At 44.5% G+C, this 21764-nt stretch overlaps 1 protein-coding gene across 1 annotated transcript in view; it reads left to right on the top strand.

The window, feature by feature from the left end:
* Positions 1 to 21764, top strand: part of LOC143283808 (kinase D-interacting substrate of 220 kDa B-like) — a 175216-nt gene that overhangs the window by 77376 nt on the left and 76076 nt on the right. Inside the window, exons 15-17 of the mRNA XM_076590179.1 lie at positions 147 to 326; positions 13457 to 13625; positions 13896 to 14041. Of these exons, the coding sequence (XP_076446294.1) occupies positions 147 to 326; positions 13457 to 13625; positions 13896 to 14041 (495 nt within the window). The remainder of the gene's footprint in view (positions 1 to 146; positions 327 to 13456; positions 13626 to 13895; positions 14042 to 21764) is intronic.

Below are 21764 nucleotides of genomic sequence, written 5' to 3'. Positions count from 1 at the left end.
AAAGTGCATGGAAGTTGAGGGATGATACATCAGTAAGCTGGAATAGTCATTTTATGTATAAATATGCCCATTTGGCTGCATTCAGATACCTAGAGCACCTCTCATTAAAGCAAACACACAAGCTGACAAGTACTATTCCTCTACAGGTGAGATGAAGTCATTCACTCAGCAGAGCGTGGAAGAGCACTTCACCATGAACCTTACCCTAGTGCTGCTGATCCTGTTTGTGTCCCTGGTGATCGGTGAGGCCTTAGTGCTGGGTGTCTCCCTCAAAGTGGGCATTGGCGTCGCCACCGCTATCTTCTTCCTCCAGCTCATTTTCTTTGGTTTGTGACAGAAGAGAGGATGAGAGAGAGAGGATGTGCGTGTGTGTGTTGGAGGAAGAGGTTGGGTGGTAGGGAAAAGGTTTGAAGGAAGGGAATGTGTCAGAATAATCCAGAAAATCAATCTGTCATGTACAGGTCTGACAGTGTAAATATTATGAATGATTGCAATTGTTTTGAAAGGTGAAAATATTCAATATCATGAGCTTCTTACTCTGCATAAGTATAACGAAATATAGTGGTGTATCTGTTGATGTTCCAGTGGCAGTGTGTATTGTTTTCATTACTTTTATTGGCCCAGATTGGGGAGTGCTAATCCAGTGATAATACCGGCAAAGCCAACATGGCTCACATGTAATTCCTACTGATTTAAACAAGAAGTGAGGCCATCATAGCTCATGTGTGATTTCTGCTGAAGGTAAAATCGGAATAGATGACATCAGTAGATGTCTTTGTGGCACTGGCGAAACAGTTTGTCTGGGACATGAGCTGACGTCTTATAGGCATGGAACAGGTTAAATGTTTGATGGATATGAATGTATGACTGGTATAAATAGTATAGGTGTTAGAGAAATGTGGATCCAATATGGCAAAAGACTGGCACAAACCAGTACAATGTTTAATTATAGATCTGCAAATGTGTTTTTTGATGGTAAGCAAACAGTAAATTCTTAACAACTAAAAGCAGTTTAAATTGTCATATTGATAATGACGATAATAACCATAATATGAATTTCTACAGTGCATATTCTCTAAATAGGGTTCTAAGTGCTTTACAAAAATGGGTAAACAGACACAAGAGGCGCACACATACACAAGAACATGCGCGCGTGGGTGCACACATTCATACACACTCAAACGCACGCATGAGAAGTACACAGTGAGACAATGAGAACAATGGGTTAGGACAGTGGTATTCTAAGTGGGTTTTCTAAGAACACTTGAATGAAGTGGAAAAAGAAAGTTCCTGATCTGCACAGGGAGTTGGTTCCAAACAGTTGGACAATGAAAAGAGAAATCTCTAAGTGAAGATCTTCGTTCTGACAGAGGAGATGCAAAGCTGATGAGTATTGGAAGAAGAATGAAGCTGACAGGATGGGGTGTATATGTGAATTATGTATGCAAGATATCTCTGGGCAGGACCAGAAATAGATAAGAAACAGATAGATGCAAATTTGCATTTTAACTACACATACTTAACCGTGACCCACTTGTGCAGACTCTGGCAGGGGTCTGATTCCTGTCCTGTGCAAACTACTACCTGCCTATGCGGAGAAAACGAAAGTAGCTACAGCCAATAACCTCCCGAAGTAGGTTACCTCCCCTTTGCATCCCTGACTAGCACCCTCTGTTTCCGGCAGCCGTCTTGACTCCTGCTCCTGTGCTCTGCATATGGCTAAGTTTTTTTTTGTATTTTCTGTCTGTCTATCGATTCCTTGGTACTCTCGTTTTGTGTCCAAAGATGAATCACAACAGGTCACAAAACGACTTGGCCTGATTGGGCGATCGAGCTAAAATTAAGGCGCGATCACAATCAACCAGAGGACACAGTAAATACTTCTAAAAATCTTGACACTTACTTTCAAAAATTAAAATACAAAACTCATTAATTACTCTTTGATAAGCTTTGCACACTATTAGATTATAAAAATCTCTCTATACATTTATGGGGGCTCTCACTTCCCCCCATTTCAAGCAGGCAATAGGCCTTACAGGCCTAAAGGCCTTCATATTGATATGATATGATATGACACTCTGGGCCCTCTACCTCCTGCACTGCCTCTGCTCCCTCAGGTCGACTCCATACCTCCACCACCTCCTATGCCTCCTCCGGCGGCTTCTCAGGGTTTGTTTCATGATACTCAGGTCAGTGGTGTTGTTTCTCTTAATTCAATGGATCCGTGATCGGTCTCACCATGCTCCGCATTTTCTCGGCCCTGCCAGTTGGCAGTGTGTGAATCGCCCTCCTCTGTCCCTTTCTGCATGCCCACAATTTCAACAAACGAGTGTGCTCCCTCTCAGGGAATCCAACATGGACTTCTGTCCTCCACTTCGCACACTTGGTCTGCTCCTATATCTCATACTTCTGTCATGGTGGCTGTGGCCACAGATCACGCGCCCCTCACGTGGCATGCCCCGACTGTCTCGTGTCCGACAGCAACTGTTTCAGGTATGAAAGCCCTCTCTCTAGGGAGGCAGGTGAACCACTAGGGGACACGCACGCCCACACGCGTGCACCCTTCCCCTCGCTCCAAATCTCAAATTCAAGGGAGGCAAACCCCACCTCGCCCACACCGCAGGTGCATGCATTGTCCCTCCAACCTCAGCGGTGACAGTTCCCTCTGCCACACCGCTTAGACTCTGCTGTTACCAAGCCAGCAGTGGCTCAGACACAAGCCCCAACTGACAATCAGCATCACATACTGTCTATGTTACATGACATCCGCAGCCACAGATTGCGGCTTTGTCATGTGGCATGCCCTCAACCGTCTCGTGTCCAGTGGCGACTGATTTGGGCGGAGAAGCCCTCCCTCTGCTCAGGGAGGAAGGTGGTCTGCTAGGGAGACGTGCAACACAAAAACTACACCTCCTCTCAGCATTGACCACGGCACCAAGGGACGTTATTATTACCTCCCTTGTGGCCCACTTCGCGCGTGTCGGTTATGGTGGCATCGAACCACGGACTCCCACATGAGACATGACGTTCCTCCCCCTACAGCGTGGAATTGTCACAAAAGGGGATCTGTGCTGAAGAAGCCCCCACCATTTAGCCAATTTTCGGCGCCAAGGGAGGCAACCCCACCTTTGAAACATAGGCAGTTGGCAACAGTTACTTCCCTGAACTTAAACAGCAATTTACTCCAGCCCCCTTTACTGACCACTTGCAATGTTCTTTTGCATTCTCATAGGACCTTGCTGCCCACCTGAGGGATGTATGCAGCAGCTCCTATCAGCTACTGACAACCTCTGTTTTCCTTCCTCTGTTTTTCAGGCTATATGCCACTCAACGTTTTGGCCTCTTCACCCCCCAGCACTTGCAGACATAATATTGCTTTGCAAGGACCAATCCACTTACCATTCTTTTCTTGATATACACAATAACAATGAAATAAAACAGAAACAATAATACATTTGTTATTCTTAGTGATGTTTTATTTAAAAAAAGAAAAAGATTTATTTATTAAAATAAATAATAATTTTTTTTTTAAAAGGGGGGTGGGGGGGAAGGGAACACGCACAAATCAGTGCATGCACATTTCTTTCTATATATACATATGTGCGTGCGTTTCGGCAATATGTTCATACATTCTTCATATAAACAGGTACAATTACACTTCTATACATTGAGATTTTCTAAGCAATATATGCACATATATTTATGCACACTTCTGTACATGAGGCTCAGGACTGTGCATCTATATACAGGCACAGTATTCAATGTACATATCTGTTAGCCATTTTTGCATTACTTTATCATTACACATTCCCATTTACTTGAGCATATCCATGTATGCTATATATATGCTTGTGCATGTGTTCTTTTTCACACATATAGGCATGGTCACATTCCCTGACATCTTCTCTCATTGAAGTCTATGTACATCCTATGTGCATATTTGTACACATCTTAGCATATAGTTTCCTCACTCCATTTTGGAGGACTACTACATATAGAGACACAGCTGTCTGTCTTGTGCAAGCTTGAACATTTGCTCCTGGCCACATCCATATCTCTGCTGTAGCTGGCCCCAAGGGACTCACACACACTCCCTCCTCACCCACAGTGGTAGAGATGCCCTAACTTGGTACAAGGAGGGTGAGGCAGTCCAACTTAGGCGTGCCACTCTGGAAACACAAGCCCTTTATTCCTTCCAGGTTTGTAAGGCATCCCTTCTTCCCTTCCTTGCCTACAACAACCCTTGGTTTGCACCACTGTGGTTGTGACAACAGCTCCACACAGGCCCTACATCCTAGCCGCCCTCCCATGATGGGGTGTATGTCTTGCCTTCCAAGTTTTATCAGGCCCAAAAACTGCCCACTGGGCAGAAGTCAATCAGGTCCCACGCTTGGCATAGGGTACACTTCTGACTTGCTCCACCCTGAGTCCATCCATACCTTCCAATCCTCACTCGTAGCAGAAGGCCTGGGTAATAATTGCTTTCGTTTATACTTGGGAGAGAAGGCATATTGATGATGGATGCATCTCACAAAGCATAACAAATTGTTTACTAGCCACAGGGGCACACTTTTCTGCCTGCTCATACCAGCATGGCAGATGCCGCATTCAGGCCTGTTAGTTTGGCCCATCACCCTGCTTGAACAGAGATCCAGCATCGACTTCTCAAACAGCTGGAGTTGGAAAGCACTTTCTGCACTTGGTCTTCCCTGCCTGACCCTTTCAGTCTCGACACACATCCTTCTAGGACCAGTATATGATAATCAGTCATGTAAGACAATGACCATCAGAACAGCAGAGGAAGTAACTGCTGTCCTGACTGTCCGGGCTGGAATTCGATCAGATAAGCCACATGTGCACGTCTTTGCATTGAGGCTCAACTGCACTCAAATGAGAACCCCATAGGGTACGTGTTTCCTGCCCTTCCTTTGATTGGAAGGGCTCAGTAAAGTGTGGATTCAGCACACTGACCTGATTCTCTTTACGCTACATTTATCAGCACAGCTGTGGTCCACAGACCTCTCCCACTATACAGCTGCGGGCCTGAGTCTTCTTTGCCCGCACCAACATCCTTAGGTGATGCAGTACACCCTATCTCTGAGCCCCGTCACCCCTGGTGAGTGGTGTCACCAACTCACCCACTCAAACTCAGACCCCTCTGTGCATGCCCCCTCAGCCAGAGCTCACGAAGTCAGAGCATGGTCCTCTTCCCTTGCATTTGCCCACTCAGCACGGCTACAAGACATCATGGAGGCTGCTTACTGGAAAAATCCTGCTACCTTCCTTGAATTTTACTTAGGGACGTCTTGCTTTAAGGGATGGCTCAAGAGGCATTGCCTCTGCGGTGGTCGCACAACAGGCCATCACAGCGCACAGACAGTAGAACAGGTGAGCTGTCCTCTTGTCATGCCATTCTGCACTGGTGGGTCATGGTTAAGTATATGTAGTTAAAAGGAAATTTTCTTTCTAAAATTACGTTCATGTAACATACTTACCGTGACCCACATTTCAGATCCTCCCGTTCCTCCCCACTTTATGTTCTTCATGCATGCTGCGCTGGTTGTGGTGAATTGCCGTCAAAAGAGGGCACAAGTCAGGGATGCAAAGGGGAGGTAATCTTCTTTGGGAGGTTATTGGCCGTAGCTACTTTCATTTTCTCCGCATAGGTGGGTAGTAGTTTGCACAGGACAGGAATCAGACCCCTGCCGGAGTCTGCACTAGTGAGTCACGGTAAGTATGTTACATAAACGTAATTTTAGGAAGAAAATTTCCTGTTGATTCTATACTGGACAGGTAGCCAGTAAAGAGACTAAGAGAGGTGTGGTGTGTTCCTGTCAAGGTGACTTGCAGACCAACCTGTTCTGGGCCTTTTGAAGCTTTTCAAGAAGGTACTTAGAAGAACCAGTGAGGAGACAATTACAATAATAAAGCCTAGACTAGACCAATGAACAGACCAGTGTTCTTGTAGCTTCAGTAGAAAGGAAATGTCGATTAGAACTAATTTTTCTGATTTTGCAGATGGTGGATACATGTTGCCTGAAGTAAAGAATAGGATCAAATGTAATACCAAGATTGCAGACAAAGAAGAAAGGCAATATCGTTAGTGCCAATGCAAATAGACCCAAGAAGAGAAGAAATATTCTAAAATGTAGAGGGTGCAAGGAGCATGATTTCCGTTTTCTCTTCATTGAATTTTAGTTTGTTCAGTCTTCTTCTTCTTCTTTTCGGTCGCACTTGTCAGAGTCAGGCTGGCCTGCGAGACAAATGTCGTCGTGGCTTCCAGGTCTTGTCTGCAGCCGTAGAGCTTGGTGCGTAGTGGGGTCGCTTCTGGCCACACGGTGTCTCTCAGTCCCAGGTGGAGGGGACAAGTCTGCAGAACATGTTCTGGTGTTTGGTCTTCAAGACCACAGGGACAGGTCGGTGATGGTGCCAGCTTCAGTTTCTTGAACATGTGCGCGTTGAGGCGGCAGTGTCCTGTGCGTAAGCGCATAATTGCTACCTGCTGCCAGCGTTCAAGCTCGTGATATGCATCCCTTGTGGCTTGTGGTCGCAGTGCTGCCTTCACAAGGGTCTTCTTTTCAGCGAAGCTAACACTGTTGTTTGGTTGTCTTTCTTTCGCTCTGAGTTTGGCGAGCTGGTCCGCAATTTCGTTGCCTGGAATTCCGCAGTGGGCTGGAACCCATTGCAGGACTACTCGTCGTTGCTGGGCAACTTCTTGTAGTTTCTCCTTGAGATGAGGAAGTTTATCTCCTGCAAGGGCTTCCAGGACAGACAACGCATCTGTCAGAAAGACAACTTGTGGGCATTCGCTCTCTGAGTCGTGAACCATTGAAGCGGCCTGCATGAGCGCCTGAACCTCAGCTGCGTAGTTTGAACAGTACTTTCCTGTGGGTATCCTTGCTGTGGATGTGTGGTGCTCAGGAGACTTCATGTACACTCCTGCTCCTCCGTCAGCAACAGCGTTGGTTGCAGAGCCATCTGTGTACACGTGAATCCAGGATTCTTCGGGGTACCTTTCAGCAATCATGGCTTGTGTCAGAGTGCGTTTGGCCGTGTCATCCTGAGAATCTCCTGGAGCGACCTGAGGGACTGATGTTGAGATATGAAAACTTGTGGAGTCTTCATTCCATGGCTGCGGCAGGTCGTTGGTACTCAGTGGAAGCGTCGATGGAGGCACACCATCCCGGTGCGCCCTGGCAAGTCTCTTGCTTTCATGGATGAAGCTACTGCGCTTGAGGCGGTTCTTTGTCAGTCCGTTCATCCTCTTCTTCATCGGATGATCAGGCAGGCACTGGAACTTTTCTGCTTGGACCATGATTTTGGCGTCTCTCCTTTGTGCAAGGGGTTGTGTGGCAGTAACCTCCTCCATGGCCTTGATTGGTGTGGATCGCATGGATCCGGTGATGATCCGTAGGGCTTGATTTTGGACCCTATCCAGAGACTGCTGGTGGGTCTTCGCTGCCGTGGACCAGGCTGTTGAGCCGTACTCAAGGTGGGGCCTGACGGTTCCCTGGTAGACGCGCTTGAGTATCGTTTCGTTTGCTCCCCAGCTGGTTCTGGCTAGCTTTCGCATGATGGCCAACTTGCGTCTGGCTTTTGCTTCAGCACGTTTGATGTGTGGCTTCCAGGTTTGTCTCTTGTCGAAGGTGACACCAAGATAGGTAGCCTCCTCGTCACTTCTCAGGGGAGTGTCGTCCAGTTTGATGGTTCCTGGTTTTTGTTTTGGTGACAGTGTGAAGAGTGTTGTAGAGGACTTTTCTTTGTTGATGGCTACATACCACTCCTCTGCCCATGCTGCTAAGCGGTCTGCTGCTAGCTGCATTCTGTAGGTGGCGGTAGTGGCATGTTCCTCCTTACACCACATCACTAGGTCATCAGCGTAGAGTGCAGCATGGATACCTTTAGGAAGTGTTTCAATGAGGTCATTGATGAAGATCAAGAAGAGGGAAGGGGAGAGGACTCCTCCCTGTGGAACTCCGTGTCGCAGCAGTACTTTCTTGCCTTTGTGTCCGTCAACTGTGACCCTTGCCCTGCGGTTGTGGAGATAGGATCTGATCCAGCGCAGCATGTTCCCTGCGACCCCACATCTCTGCAGCTTCACGAGGAGGCCGTCAGTCCAGACTTTATCAAAGGCCTTTTGCAGATCAATCCAGGCAGCAAGAACTACCTTCTGCTCCTGGAACGCATCTTCTATTTCTTGTGCGAGGTAGGTAGCTTGGTCCTCTGTGCTGTGAAACTGACGAAAGCCTGCCTGTTCAGAAACCAGGATGTTTTCAGTCTCGAGATACCAAAGCAGGCGCTGGTTCACAATCCTTTCTAGGGTCTTCACAACGCAGCTGGTCAGGCTGATTGGTCTGTAGCTGGCCGCCTTCTTCTTGTCCTTTCCCTTCTTAAGGATAGGAATCATGATGGCTTCTCGCCAGACTTGAGCCAAGGTCCCAGTTTCCCAGCTGTGGTTGTAAACCTCCAGAAGTTTCAGGACGGCGGTGTTGCCGAGGTGCTTCAACATCTCGTTAGTGATCCCATCTGGCCCTGGGGATTTCCTGGTTTTTAGTTTCCTCAGAGCTGTCTGAAGCTCGTAAAGAGTGAGGGGCTGCTTCATGAGTTTCACATCGGTGTTGTGGGTCCGTTCTCTCTGTTCCCTTCTTGCTTCTCTTGTTTGGAGAGGGCTGACAGGTACATTGCTCTCCTCTGCGTAATTGTCAGCAAAGCGGTTGGCTGCGCGTCGTCCTGTCAGTAACTCTCCGTTCTCCTCCAGCGTAGTTGTCTGAGCTCTGCTGCCTTCATCATTGAGTTGACCTACAACTTTCCACAGCTTCCTTCCATCTTTCTCAAGGTTCAGCGCCGCTGTCTTCTCTCTCCAGCTCTGGCGTCTCGCTTGTACTTTTGCCTTGAGGAATTTGGCTTTCGTCTGCTGAAGTCGCAGATGGTTCTCATCTGATAGATTTCTTTCTGCTTCCTGTCTGGCTTCTGTCATCTCGTCCTGAAGTTCTTGAAGCTGGTTTGACCAGTAGGGTTTGTAGTCTTTGCGAGCTCCACGTGGAATACATTCTTGGGCTGCTTGAAGGATGCAGCCGTTCAGCTTTCTGACAACGTTATTGATGTCTCTGCCGTGGACATGGATGTCCCTGGTAAGAGCATTGGTGCGGTGTCTGAAGAGACCCCATTTGGCCTTCTTGTAATTTCAGCGTGGGGGCACAGGAGTGTTGGTGGTGTTCCTGTTGATAGTGATGAACACTGGCCTGTGATCGCTGCCTCCCAGCTGATCCCCTACTTCTCTGCTAACGTCTCCGTGGAGGTCGTCAGTGCAAAAGGCAGTTTGTTCAGTGTCATCCATTGTTTTAAGTCTGCAATGCTGTATTGGGTGCTTGCGATCATGTTGCTTAGTTCTGAAACGGAACCTGATGTGTGTAGCTGGATGTCATCAGTGAAGCTTTCGTGTGGCAGTTCATTATTGTCAATAACACCAGAAACAGATCTGACGTACAAAACGGACAGAACAAGTCGGAGTACAGACAAGGCGCAATAGCCGAATGGTTTAAGCGTTGGACTGTCAGTCTGAGGGTCCCGGGTTCAAATCTCTTTGTAACAGTGCCTGGTGGGTAAAGGGTGGAGATTTTTCCAGTCTCCCAGGTCAACATATGTGCATACCTGCTAGTGCCTGAACCCCCCTTCGTGTGTATACTTACACAGAAGATCAAATGCGCATGTTAAAGAATCTGTAATCCATGTCGGCGTTCGGTGGGTTATGGAAACAAGAACATACCCAGTATGCACACCCCCGAGTATGGCTGCCTACATGGCAGGGTACAAAAATACGGTCAGACATGTAAAATGTTACATGTCTGTCTTAGTGTGTATGTTTGCATGCCTGAAATCTAACTGAATGACACAGGAAACGAATGATGAGCGCCCAGTGGCATCTACCACATTCATCATGTTCATTCTTCCAATTAATAAGAAAATCATTCACTAAAGATCTTGACTATGGCAATATGTTGAACTGATATTTGAACAAAATTCCCTTTCCCACACAGTCAAATCCACTTCTTGCAAGAACTTCTTGAATCTTACCAAGCCATGGAGATCAGATAAGACCTTTGCCATATTAGTTACCCAAGGTTTAGTAAACCCTGGATGATAGTTTTGAGATTGGAGGAAGCATAACTTTTATCCCAAAACGAACCATTCAAACAAAAACTGAAGCAGACGGTGGATATCTTTCTGTTTTGCCATAAACTAAGCAATTCATAGTATTACGTTTTAAAAGAAAAATATACTTCGAAAATTTAAGTTGAAAGTTATCAGTGAGAATTAAGTTTTCATATCCCCAGATTTCACAACCATACAGTAAAACTGGTACATTTTACATGAACAGGTAAATCTTGAATATGTCTCCCTCATGCGAAAGCCTAATCATCTTCTGTTCAAGGACATGCAATGGTTATTTGACTTTGAAGGTAAAACCTTGATTTTATTGAGTATTCTGTATCAAACCAATGTTTGGATTGCTTCTTAGCATTTTGTTCTGTAAACTGATGTGGTACCAAAAATAGATTTTGCTATGTTAAGAATTATTGATGTCAAATCGCCAAATTGTTGTTAATGTCATCAGCATTCATCCATGCAGAGTTTGTCAATTAGATCTGTGATTTTTAAGTTTGTTTAATATATCCTTGAGACTATGATTAAAAAGTCAATTTCTTTCTCATTTAGAATCAGAAGGTATCGCTTCCTGGTTTTTCAGACTGGGGCTGTCAAGTTTTTCATGCCTATTTTCTTTTATGCTACGTACAAGCTATACAGGGCAGTGAACATCAGACATTACAGCATCAAATGGATCAACACAAAAATCAGTGACGTAATGGAAAATATTAGCTGTTCCAATAATATAGTCCACTACGGTACAGTCATTACTTGTACAATTTCCAACCCCATCATCTTTCACAAAACTTAAATTATGTCTGAAAAACCCAGTTTGTCACAGCTATTTACAGTCTGATTCCAGTTTATCTGTTTTAGTTCAACAAACACTATCAAGTGAAATCCATTTATATAATCAACATGGTCACTGCATTTCATAAGGTATATGTAAACCACAAACATTAACCCTCTCACCGTCAAGTTTCTGTGTGAAAATCACTCCCCAGTGCCAAATATTTTAGAAATGATGCTCTCAGTCACAGGCTTTGGTTCATGTCAAGACAACACAATGGACTTGCTCACTTCAAACTAGGTCAGGGGGCAAAGGTTGGTCATTGTTCTATCGGTGGGAAACTGGTTGCAGCTGTTGAGCTTTGTTACGATATGGATAAGAGAGGCAAGGCCTTCAAGACTCACTTGTGACATGTGCTGTATCCAGTAAAGGAATCATAAAAAAAGGAAGAGAGAGAGAAAATCGTGAAATTGGGTCCTCTATTAATTATTGATAAGCTGTGAAGAAAAAAAAACTGCCTGCCACGGACATTCTGTTCAGAAGTAAGTAGTCTAATCCCCAGCGCTACGCCGCTGCTGGCGTCATTTGACCAAATTTGATATTTAAAGCTATGGGCCTTTTTTTTAGCGCGATAAAAACGTTATTATATTTCAGGTAATAACACCATTTAAATCGTGTTTTCATGACATATGATTATTTAAGAAATACTTTTGATTCAGCCATAAAGGAGACGTTGACATCACCTCAGGCACACTGCAACCTCTATATATCTGCACAAACCAGTGCGACTACAGGCTCAGTGACGGAAGAAACGTTTGATTGAATTTTTCTTTTATGTTCATTCTAGTTAATTGAGTTTCCGCTTTAGAATATTCATATAAGTAAACATGTTGATCATGTAGTTAGTGTAACTGGATGTGTTCTGTCCAGAATTTGTGTTTTTTTTCTTGTGATTGTGAACAAGAAAAACGATGTCATGCCACCTTCTTATCAAGCGTTCCAGCAACTGTGATAAGTTAATGGTGTTTTTCGGAATCAGCCTCAACAAAATAAACTGTTGATGATCTGGAAATACAGCTTAATTTGGGAGACTTACAAGCTATTATTGGTATGACCGTGAAGATTTTTTTTCTATTATGTTTAAGCCAAATTTGGTATTGGCAGATAAAGTATTTTCAGAGAAAATGGCAATGTTAAAGTTACCACAGACACACACACACTCAAACAAACACACACACACACTTACACACACACACACACACACACACACACACACACACACACACACAGACCACTGAGCACCAGGTTATAACATAGACTCACTTTATTTATACAAGTGAGTCATCAATGGTCTTATCAACATGACCCCTATATGTCGACAAAAGTCACCTATGGCGGTACACTCTCTAGTTGACTAAAGTTGCCTATGGCGGTGAAAGAGTTAAGCAAAAGTTTATTAGGACATGAACATTTCGGAGTTGATTGGCTTCTGTAATTAATATTTTGGTTTAATTTGTGGTACAGTTAACTGCATATTTTTGACAGTTTTTCTGTTTTACTGTTGTGTGAATTGATAACAACTAAAGTTTTCTCATAATGCTGCTCAGCAACGATGTTGGTTTTGTCATTGATACATCAATGTTGTTTAATTCCAGCAGTATTGTCACTTGTATTTTTTTATCAGTGCAAAAGCCTATGTGTCTTTGTAACTGTTTTGTAGAAAAACACAACTGTCAGATGTGATGAGAGGACGTGTTTTTTTGTTTGGGTGAGGTGACTCTTTGTAAACAGTAGTTTATTTGGAATATGTCACAATGTCACAGATATTGATGAACAGAACAAGAAGAAAATCTTTATAAAGTCCTGTCCTGATACATGTACATACTGAATATGTGACGGATGTCAACATAACTAGAAGTTAAGACGTGATGACTCTTTGTAAAGGCACATCATGAGGGTGTGGGTGAATCAGTGTCATGAGTGGTGCAGTGTGTGTGACGGTTTGTATGGTCGAAGGGAGCAGTTTGTGTAGATGATCAACTAACGACAGGTTCCGCACACAGGGTTGTGTATGTTTGTGTAGAAGTGGTTGATGCTCATGTACATGAAGACATAGTCACAGGTTTACATTTGCACTCAAGGCCACATTTATGTGAGGAAAAAAACCCATGGATATTGCTGCATTTCTATGAGACAGACATGAAAATTATTTATATAATATATATATATATATATATATATATATCATGTATATCTTTCATGCAGTTTTCTTTTTTTCCTGCTGAAGTGCTGCTGCTATATCATTAACATTATTTTACCCACTGTAAGCTAGATAACCAAATGAAGTACAAATAATGAGCATTTATAATGTATATTGTAATTATCCTATAAGCGTCAACTTTAACTGTCATTTGCGAAAGCACAAGCACTCTGAAAAGAAGCGCAAAAAGCTTTTTTGCAAGTCATTTTAGAGGACTAATTAGAACAAAAAGTGGTGAATAATTAGGTGAAACTTTTCAGGTGTTGTGGTGTTATGCGACCAGCATTATGACATGAAGGTTGCGGTGCGAATCAGCGCAGTTCTGGGACGTCGACAGCGGATGATGATGCTGCTGCTGCGCATGTTGTTCTGCAATCCTCGCCGCTCCATCAAGGCTGATAAACAGAACACCAATCAGTACTCTGTAAGGTGAGGCAGGACCGTTTAGGTGTAACAGACTCAAAGAATAGAGATGTACAATGCAAATGTACATGTACAAATGCAGGATTTTCTTCTTTACTTTTCATGATTGAAGATTTTATGCATTTGTTTTTGTTTCTTTTTTATGTATGTGTGTGTGTGTGTGTGTGTGTGCACGTTTTTTGGGGGTGGGGTTAGGGGGGTGTTGACAGGGGAATAGATTGCATTACTTCATCTGTATTTATTTTTGTACATTGACTTAAAACCTTTTCTTTTCAGGTTTTTGTTTTCTGACTGCACACGCTTGACAAGTGTTGGGGGAGAGAAAGCCTTGGCAGCAATGATTGCCACCCTGTGTCAGGCAGTAGAGAGAGAGTATGGATTTGTCGTCACTAGACTTTTCCGCGTCTTCAAGCCAGCGGAAAGTAAGTTCTTAACAAAGGTATTTGCCATAATTGTAAAGAAAGCTTGGAGGGGGTTGGTGTAGAGTGGATGAGAGAAAGTGTGTAAAACATACTAGATTTCTGTGGAATGTAGAGTTTGCAAAGAAAAATAATTATGCAAAATGCGTATTTTGCTGTCATGATTAAGTACTGTAAAGTTCAGTCTGTTGAGCGCGCTGGTATATAAGCCGCACCCACTAAATTTTGAAAAAAATTGAACTTCATTCACTCATAAGCCACACTGGCTTATAAGCCGCACTTATTACCGGTACCGGAACACATACCGATACTACAGAAAAGCTGTCAATACTGTAGGTTATGAAATAAACACAAGCAGAAACAACACAAAGAAAAGCAAGCGAAAATACTGCTTGTGCCACACACAAAAAAAAAAGAAGATAAAAACCAAATTTGGGGTTTTATAGAGAAAAAAATTCTGTCAGAAACTAATGCTTTCTTAACCCTTTCGCTGCCAGGAACATAAGATTTAAGTGAAATCTATTTGCCAGGGTTTTTCCACAAAAAACGAGTATATATTTTGAAAAAAATATGTGCTCTTTGTTATTGGAGAAAGACCCATAAAAGTATATATTTTCTGAAAGGTAAATTAATAAAGAATACAAAACACATGATGTTTTCCCATTTTATATATTTTCAGTGACATGCTGTTGTTTTGAAATCAGTGTTTTATTTTTTGTCACATTTTAAACTTGTTCATTACAAACATTAGTCAGTTAATTTGTTCTAAAACATATTTTCTGGACAAATGGATAATGCCTGTACATACAAATTATACTAGAACAACCACAAAAATCCTTTTTTTTAAATCGAGACAGATACACAATGCACTGTGACCTCTCCACGATAATATGGATGTGGGGCCACGCCCCCTCGGTCTTCACCCCTCACCTCTTCACCCCTCTCACATGGTCACTTCATCCAGTTCTCACCAGACCAAGTTGGTTGAGTGCCTAGAAAATCACTCACACTGTATCCTGCTAATAATTTGGTCACTTTCTGTCGTCTGCTACAACTGTACAGTCAGCATCACTCACTGACAGTCGTATCTTGGCCAGTCTCTTCAGTGCTCCTTTATTTTCTATCCTTTATCAAGTCAGTTTCAGTAGCTCAAGGAGGTGTCATTGTGTTCGGACAAATCCATATACGCTACACCACATCTGCCAAGCAGATGCCTGACCAGCATCGTAACCCAGCGCGCTTAGTCAGGCCTTGAGAGAGAGAAAAAAGGGGGGGGTGAATAAATAATAGATACATAAAAAATTACTACTACCACTACTAATAATATGTATAAGGCGCAAAAACTTGATGAAGTCAACTATAAGCGTACATAAATAAATAAATAATAATTATGATATATAAAAAGTAGTAGTAGTAGTAGTAATAATAATAATAATAATAATAAATAATAATAATAAAAAAAAAAAAGACAACAATGATGATAAATAAGCAAATAAATGTAAAACATGGAGACACACATTCACACATACACTCACATATGCATAACAGATAAGCACCAAACATGCAGTTTCACAGATATGAAAGCACAGTCGAATACACATAAACGTACATGAGCCCTAACACACACACATACACATTACCCTGCACCTCCTATCAAGTCGTTCTATTAAAGTTCATCACTGTTTTCTCCTTTGAATTTGCCCTTCAATTCTTTCTGAGCATCAGCTAAAGAAAGCAGTCTTGGTTGATTTTGGGAACACGATCGCATGTCTTGAGCACGTAGTCCGACATTTTGTTGAGCGAGCGAGGAGAGGAGCCAGGCAAACACTGCGGCAGTTACCCAACTAAAACGTTCAAATAAAGGACTGCCTCATGATGTAGATTGGGTTTCTAGCTATGAATAGAATCTAGAAAAATTCCCCAAGCTAAAGTTACCAGTATTTTTGTCAGCAAACTCAGTGCAAACCAGGGAAAAGTCAGAATATTTGGATGACGAGTTATCTTATCATTGTGGCAGCGAAGCGTACATGCTTGAACTGACATGTTATCTTGTCATATAGGCAGCCTAGGGGTTACAGCTGTCAGTAGTTGTGTTATTTGGTATAAACTGTTCAAACTGCCCCAAAGATTGTCATGTGTTCATTAATAAGAGCATTTTCAAAAGAACAGTCTGCCTTTTGTCTGCAATCCATATTCGAATGAGAATGCATTATAAGACAATTCAGATTTTAGAGCACATCTGTTAACACAAAAACTGCAAAAATAACTTAGTAGAAAAATATTAAGCATTTATGATATTGATGACAGATGAAGAAATTTTACATACTCACTCATCTATTTACTTATTTTTATATTTTGTGTACCTGGTTTTTTATACAATGTATTTATGGTCATATATGCTAGTGTATTCATTTGCATTTATCACTGAACATGCGCAAGTCAATATGTGGCAGCGGTTACCTTATTCCTGGCTCTTTTTCCTCGTGAATATCAACAACATAGTAGATAACGAATAGGGAGTGAAAGGTGAGAGAGAGGGACAAGCCGGCACACCAACAGAAAATACACTAGAGCAATTAAAACACAAATGCAAACACTAATTCAATATTAAATTCTTGCATGCATAGATACTGTCCTTTAATAGAGAAACAGACAGACAATTGTGAGTGAATGGAAGTATCATGAGGTAGAGAAATGGGAGAGGAAGAGATGGTGTTTTATAGAACTTTGATACCACTTGCTGTGCTGTTTAAAAAAAAAAAAATCCATGAAGGAAAAAGATGGGGAAAAGAACAGGAAAAAAATAATGTTTAACACTGCAACTCACACCAGAGCAACAATAAACCCAGACAAATGTATACAGTCACTGAACATTTCTAGATTGCATGCTGCAAGACACCCCGGGGCAGTTGTTGTGCCAGACGATAGGGAAAAAAAACCAACAAAAAAAACCAAATGAAAATGATAATTCATGGAAAAAATTATGTACGAAAAAACAAAGGAAAAAGCTTTTAAAAAGAAGAAGAAGAAAAAAAGATTTTTTGGTTTTCTTTGGCCAGTGAAAAAGGCATGTGAAGCACTAACCCCCCCACCCCCCCCAAAAAAAACCGGGTGCTCCCTGACCTGCATGCAACTGAGGCCACAAAAAAACACAATAAACTAACAACAAAAAAACAGTCCCTCCACAATGTTGATTTATTTTCAGGACATGAAAAACGTTTCTGTAAGGAATATAATGTCGGCTGAAGTTTCTTTTCATTATTATTTGATGTCAGTTCTATTGTTGCTTGTCCATTCATGATTCACGCTGACACAAACGCATATGGACATTGGACACTAGGTCTACCATCAGGTCTTATCTAGTGTGACATTATTTAAAAAAACCCAGTATTTTGGGTTATTTTTTACATGATCAGTGTTTGTGTTTTATAAAAACACAACATAAGGCACCTATGGTTGACTGTAATAGAAAGCTCACAATAAACAACTGAAGAAGGAGCTCTTGCAAAGCACACTCACAGCTAATCGCATGGCTCAGTATTAAACATTCAAACATGATCACTGTTTACAGTTTGGAAATCCAATTTTTTTCATTGCGTATTGTAATTGTAAAAATTCTTAATTACACACCTTCTGATTGTCCGTTCATTGAACGGACTGCACGGTCTCTTGCACAGGACAAACAATCAGTCAGCAAAGTTTCAGCGCAATTGGGGCGCTCGATCTCCACTAATTTTAAATTGATTCGAAGAGCTATAGCACAGTACGTCTCAGTGCAGTGAGAGTGAGTGTATACATGTGTATGTGGGTGTGTGCATATGTAATCCTGCTGAGTGATGCTTGATGTTTTGTCATTGTGTATAAATGTGTGTGTGTGTGCATGTGTTTAACTCACTCCATACCAAGAGTTTTTGCCCTTGCCAATCCCTGAAAACCCAGGGTTTGTATAGGATGGGGAAAAAATTGTAAAAAAAACAAATAAACACCCAGACAATTGATATTTAGTATATGTATGCAAGGAATGTTGTTCCATATGTGTGCAAAAAATCAAAGTATTTACTAACCATCTTGATGTTGATCGCGGTATCCATATTTTGTGTATTTTTTAGCATTTTTGCACCCATCAGAAAGGTACACCAACATGTTCCACATCACATTCTAACACTATTTGAGGAACTGAAGACCTAGTGCATGCAATGAAGTATGAACAGGTGGTGAAGAAAGTTGAAATTCACACATACAAAAAAAAAAATTGTCTCTACATAATGAAAATCAAAGAACAAAGAAAAAAACTCAACTGGCTGGGTGTTGACTGGACAGTCAGCTGACAAACCTGGTATGCCAGTGAAGGGATGTGCAAGAGGGAAAAAGGAAAAATTGTCAGTCCAATCACTGGTGAAAACACTTGCAAAATCGTCCGTTTCCTCAGTGGTTTCGTCGTCTGTGTCTGTCTCATCTGCTGGCACGTGTTCCTCACTTTCCTCTCCATTGTAAACACTCTCTTCAGCGGCCGAATCTATTTCTAGTTCATCGGGATCTGGTTCAAATTCACTGTCCGAAGAATCAACATTATCTCCTTCGACATCAGAGCCTTCAGTTTGGATCATTTCCAAAGCATCTTCGACGCTGAGTAACATTTCACCTCTCCGACCGTGTCGAACACTTCGCCGTGACGCCATCTTGTCAAACAACTTACAAAGCTGACAGGGGGCACGCTTTGTTATCAACTGCGGTTGAGCTTATCGCGACACACACACAGCGTGTGTGAATGAAAAGCTGACCAGAGGTGACGTAAGATATCACATCTGCTTTTGATTTTCGCATCCGACGCGTCACTCCGACAGCACGACTTTTTAAAATCCAAGTCCGCATATGCGGACATTGGCATCCAACGCTTTCTCCGACGATGTCCGCATATGCGGACAATGGCAGCGAGTGAGTTAAGATGGCAAAATTATGTAAAATAAATCCACCTTCATAGGTACACAAATACATATTTGCTTGCCATCTTGTCAGGTTTACACTCTGTCTCATCTTACGCTTTTTTTGGCTATTAAGCGTATTCATTTGGCCTTATTTTGCTGCATGCGGCTTGTCTGTATTGTATTATTACATTCTATGTACTTGATTCGACTCGGCCCCCTCGATTCGTTCATTTTTCTCTACCTCTAAGTCGATCCTGTCTTTCCTTTCTCTGTTGGGGGTCGGATTTTCGCTGGGTGCCTAAGCCCGGGTTCCATGCCTCGTATGCCATACCGCGAAGGCAGGGATCATGAGGCTGGGATTGAGATTCGGCAAGAGACTCTCCCAGGCCCGGAGCTCATGATTCCTCCCGATACGGGCCGCGGCGATGCGTCTTTAGACGCTGATCGCGGAGGCGACTTTCGTACCAGTAAAACGGTCATGAAGGGGGGGGGGGGGGGGGGGGAAAGAGGTACGAGTGTTGCCTCCCGAGGTGTCCCAGCGTGAAGCAGGGAGAAGGGGGAGTGGCAAGTCCTCTCTTGGCAGTGGGGACTCGCAGCTAGGCGCGAACTCCCAAGGGGAGGCCGCGCCCAGCCGTTACATGGGTCCCCACTCAGAGACGGCCCTCACGGGCCCCATTGCTGTTCCCCCCTCCTCCCTTCTCTGTCGACCCCCCTCACCCACCTCCTTCTGGGGGAGAGAAAAATTTGGTTCCAGGGGGGGATCTCTACTTTGCCCACCCCAGGCCAAGCCACCCCAGTCACTCCACGGGAGGGGATTTAGGGCACGTGGCAACCTGCTCTGCAGGTCTTCCCGCTATCCTGCCGGTCTCCCCTGCTGGGGGAGGCCCGCGCGTGTCAGGCGGTTCTGGGCAGTCAGCCCGCTCGTCTTCGGGCGGGACTGACACCCAGGTCGGACCTGACCTCCCTCCGACTTGGCCAGGTTTTTCCCTTCATGGAGGTCAAGGCGCCAGTGACCCTTGTGGTTGGGGTCACAGTATGGCTGGTGCCCACGGGTGGTTACCCCCATTCTACCCATACTGGGGCCTACCTATGGTGCACGCTGGGTTGCCGGGAGCACCAGGGGCCAACCCCTTGTCCGCTCCCCACCGGACCCAACCCAGCACATCTCACAGGGTGACACACACAGCCCCGACAAGTGGGATCGACTTCTTGTCGGTTAGGTCGAGCTCCTCGACCAATATTGCCACTCTGTCCACAGGTTACCTCCACGGTCACAACGGCCTCCTTGTCAGGACTGACGGCTGCTGAGGGGCCCCGCTCGGCCCGGGGGAACCTGCAGTTCCCACCTCCCCAGCCCTCGGTCCTACAGGGAGATGAGTGGGTGTTTGTCCCCTCACAGCACTCGTGGGTCCCTCTTGCATCCAGGGACGCCCTCTCTGAGAAGGTGTGGCACCCACCATCCCAAGCATGGTTGGACCTACGGTCCACACGCTTACCACCCGCTTCAGACGTCAAGGACATAACAGCTGCGGCCATGGTCCCGGCTCAGGATCGTCCCAGCTCATCCCGCTGGGCTGACCACAGCTCACAGGACGCCCCAGTGGGTACATCCACTTGGAATGGCACCCAGCAGGGGATGGACTGCGAACAAGAGTGGGAGCCCCTGTCTTCGGATGAGGACGAACAAGCGGATGAGCACTCTTCGCCCACATCCCAGGGGGACAAATTGAGCCTGCGCCTCCCTAGGGACCAGCCTGAACCAAACTTGGACTTTGCCGAGCTCAAACTGACCCTCCCCAATAGGGTCACGTATGCCGAATCAGTCCCTCAGGCTACTTTGTTACCTTGACCCTCCTTAGGCCATGTAACTCTAACTCCAGAACCACAAGGCGACTCAAATTGGCCCGCCGCTGCCTCCTCGAGGTTTCCACGGCTTATACCCTCTTCGACGTGTTCCTCCACAGGGCCAATGAGCTGTGGGAACAGCGTCCGGTTAATCAGGACACGGTGTCTCCTTCCTCTGTCCCGCCTGGCCTCTTCACCGACCAGAGGTTAAACACTTTTGGCAATAGGGTAGCATCAGGGCAATTGGGCTACCTCTATCGATCTGAAAGATGCTTAATTTCATATCCTCATCCATCTGACATCCCGTCGGTACCTGAGGTTCGTGTGGAGGGACAAGGTGTTCCAGTTCTCGGCCCTCCCATTTGGTCTGTCCCTTGCCCTTTTCCTGTTTACCAAGGTGGTGCGGGAATTGGTGTCCATCGTCCGCTGGGAATCCGTTCGTCTCTGTGTGTACCTGGACGACTGGCTTATCCTGGCCCAGTCGCAGGCCCTGTGCCAGAGTCATACGGCCAGACTTCTAGACCTTTGCTCCCAACTGGGCTTCCTCATGAACCAGGAGAAATGCGATCTGTCCCCAAGTCCGTCCTTTGACTTCTTAGGGATGAGATTCGACACGTGGTCCATGATAGTCTCTCCGACGCCAGATCACTGGGACTGTCTGGCAGGCCTCCTCAGCCACTTGTGCCGTTCCTCCCAAGCAACAGCGCGGACACTTTCTTCCCTCCTGGGCATGATGGAGTCCATGGCACCTCTCATTCCCCTGGGCAGGGTTCTCAAGCGCCCTCTTCAAAGGGCACTGAGGTTACGCTGGTCCCAGAGCACTCAGCCATGGGATACCCAGATAAGTCTGGGCGAGTGGTTCCTCGAGGTGACATCAGAGTGGTTAATCACCCCTCTTCGGACACAGGGGGTGCCCATAGCCCCACGTACTCTTCAGGTGGCACTCTTCACAGATG

Source organism: Babylonia areolata, chromosome 7 (genome assembly GCF_041734735.1).
Source record: "Babylonia areolata isolate BAREFJ2019XMU chromosome 7, ASM4173473v1, whole genome shotgun sequence".
Lineage (NCBI taxonomy): Eukaryota > Metazoa > Mollusca > Gastropoda > Neogastropoda > Buccinidae > Babylonia > Babylonia areolata.
The sequence above is the reverse complement of the archived record's forward strand: the minus strand, read 5'-3'. Positions and strand labels throughout refer to the sequence as shown.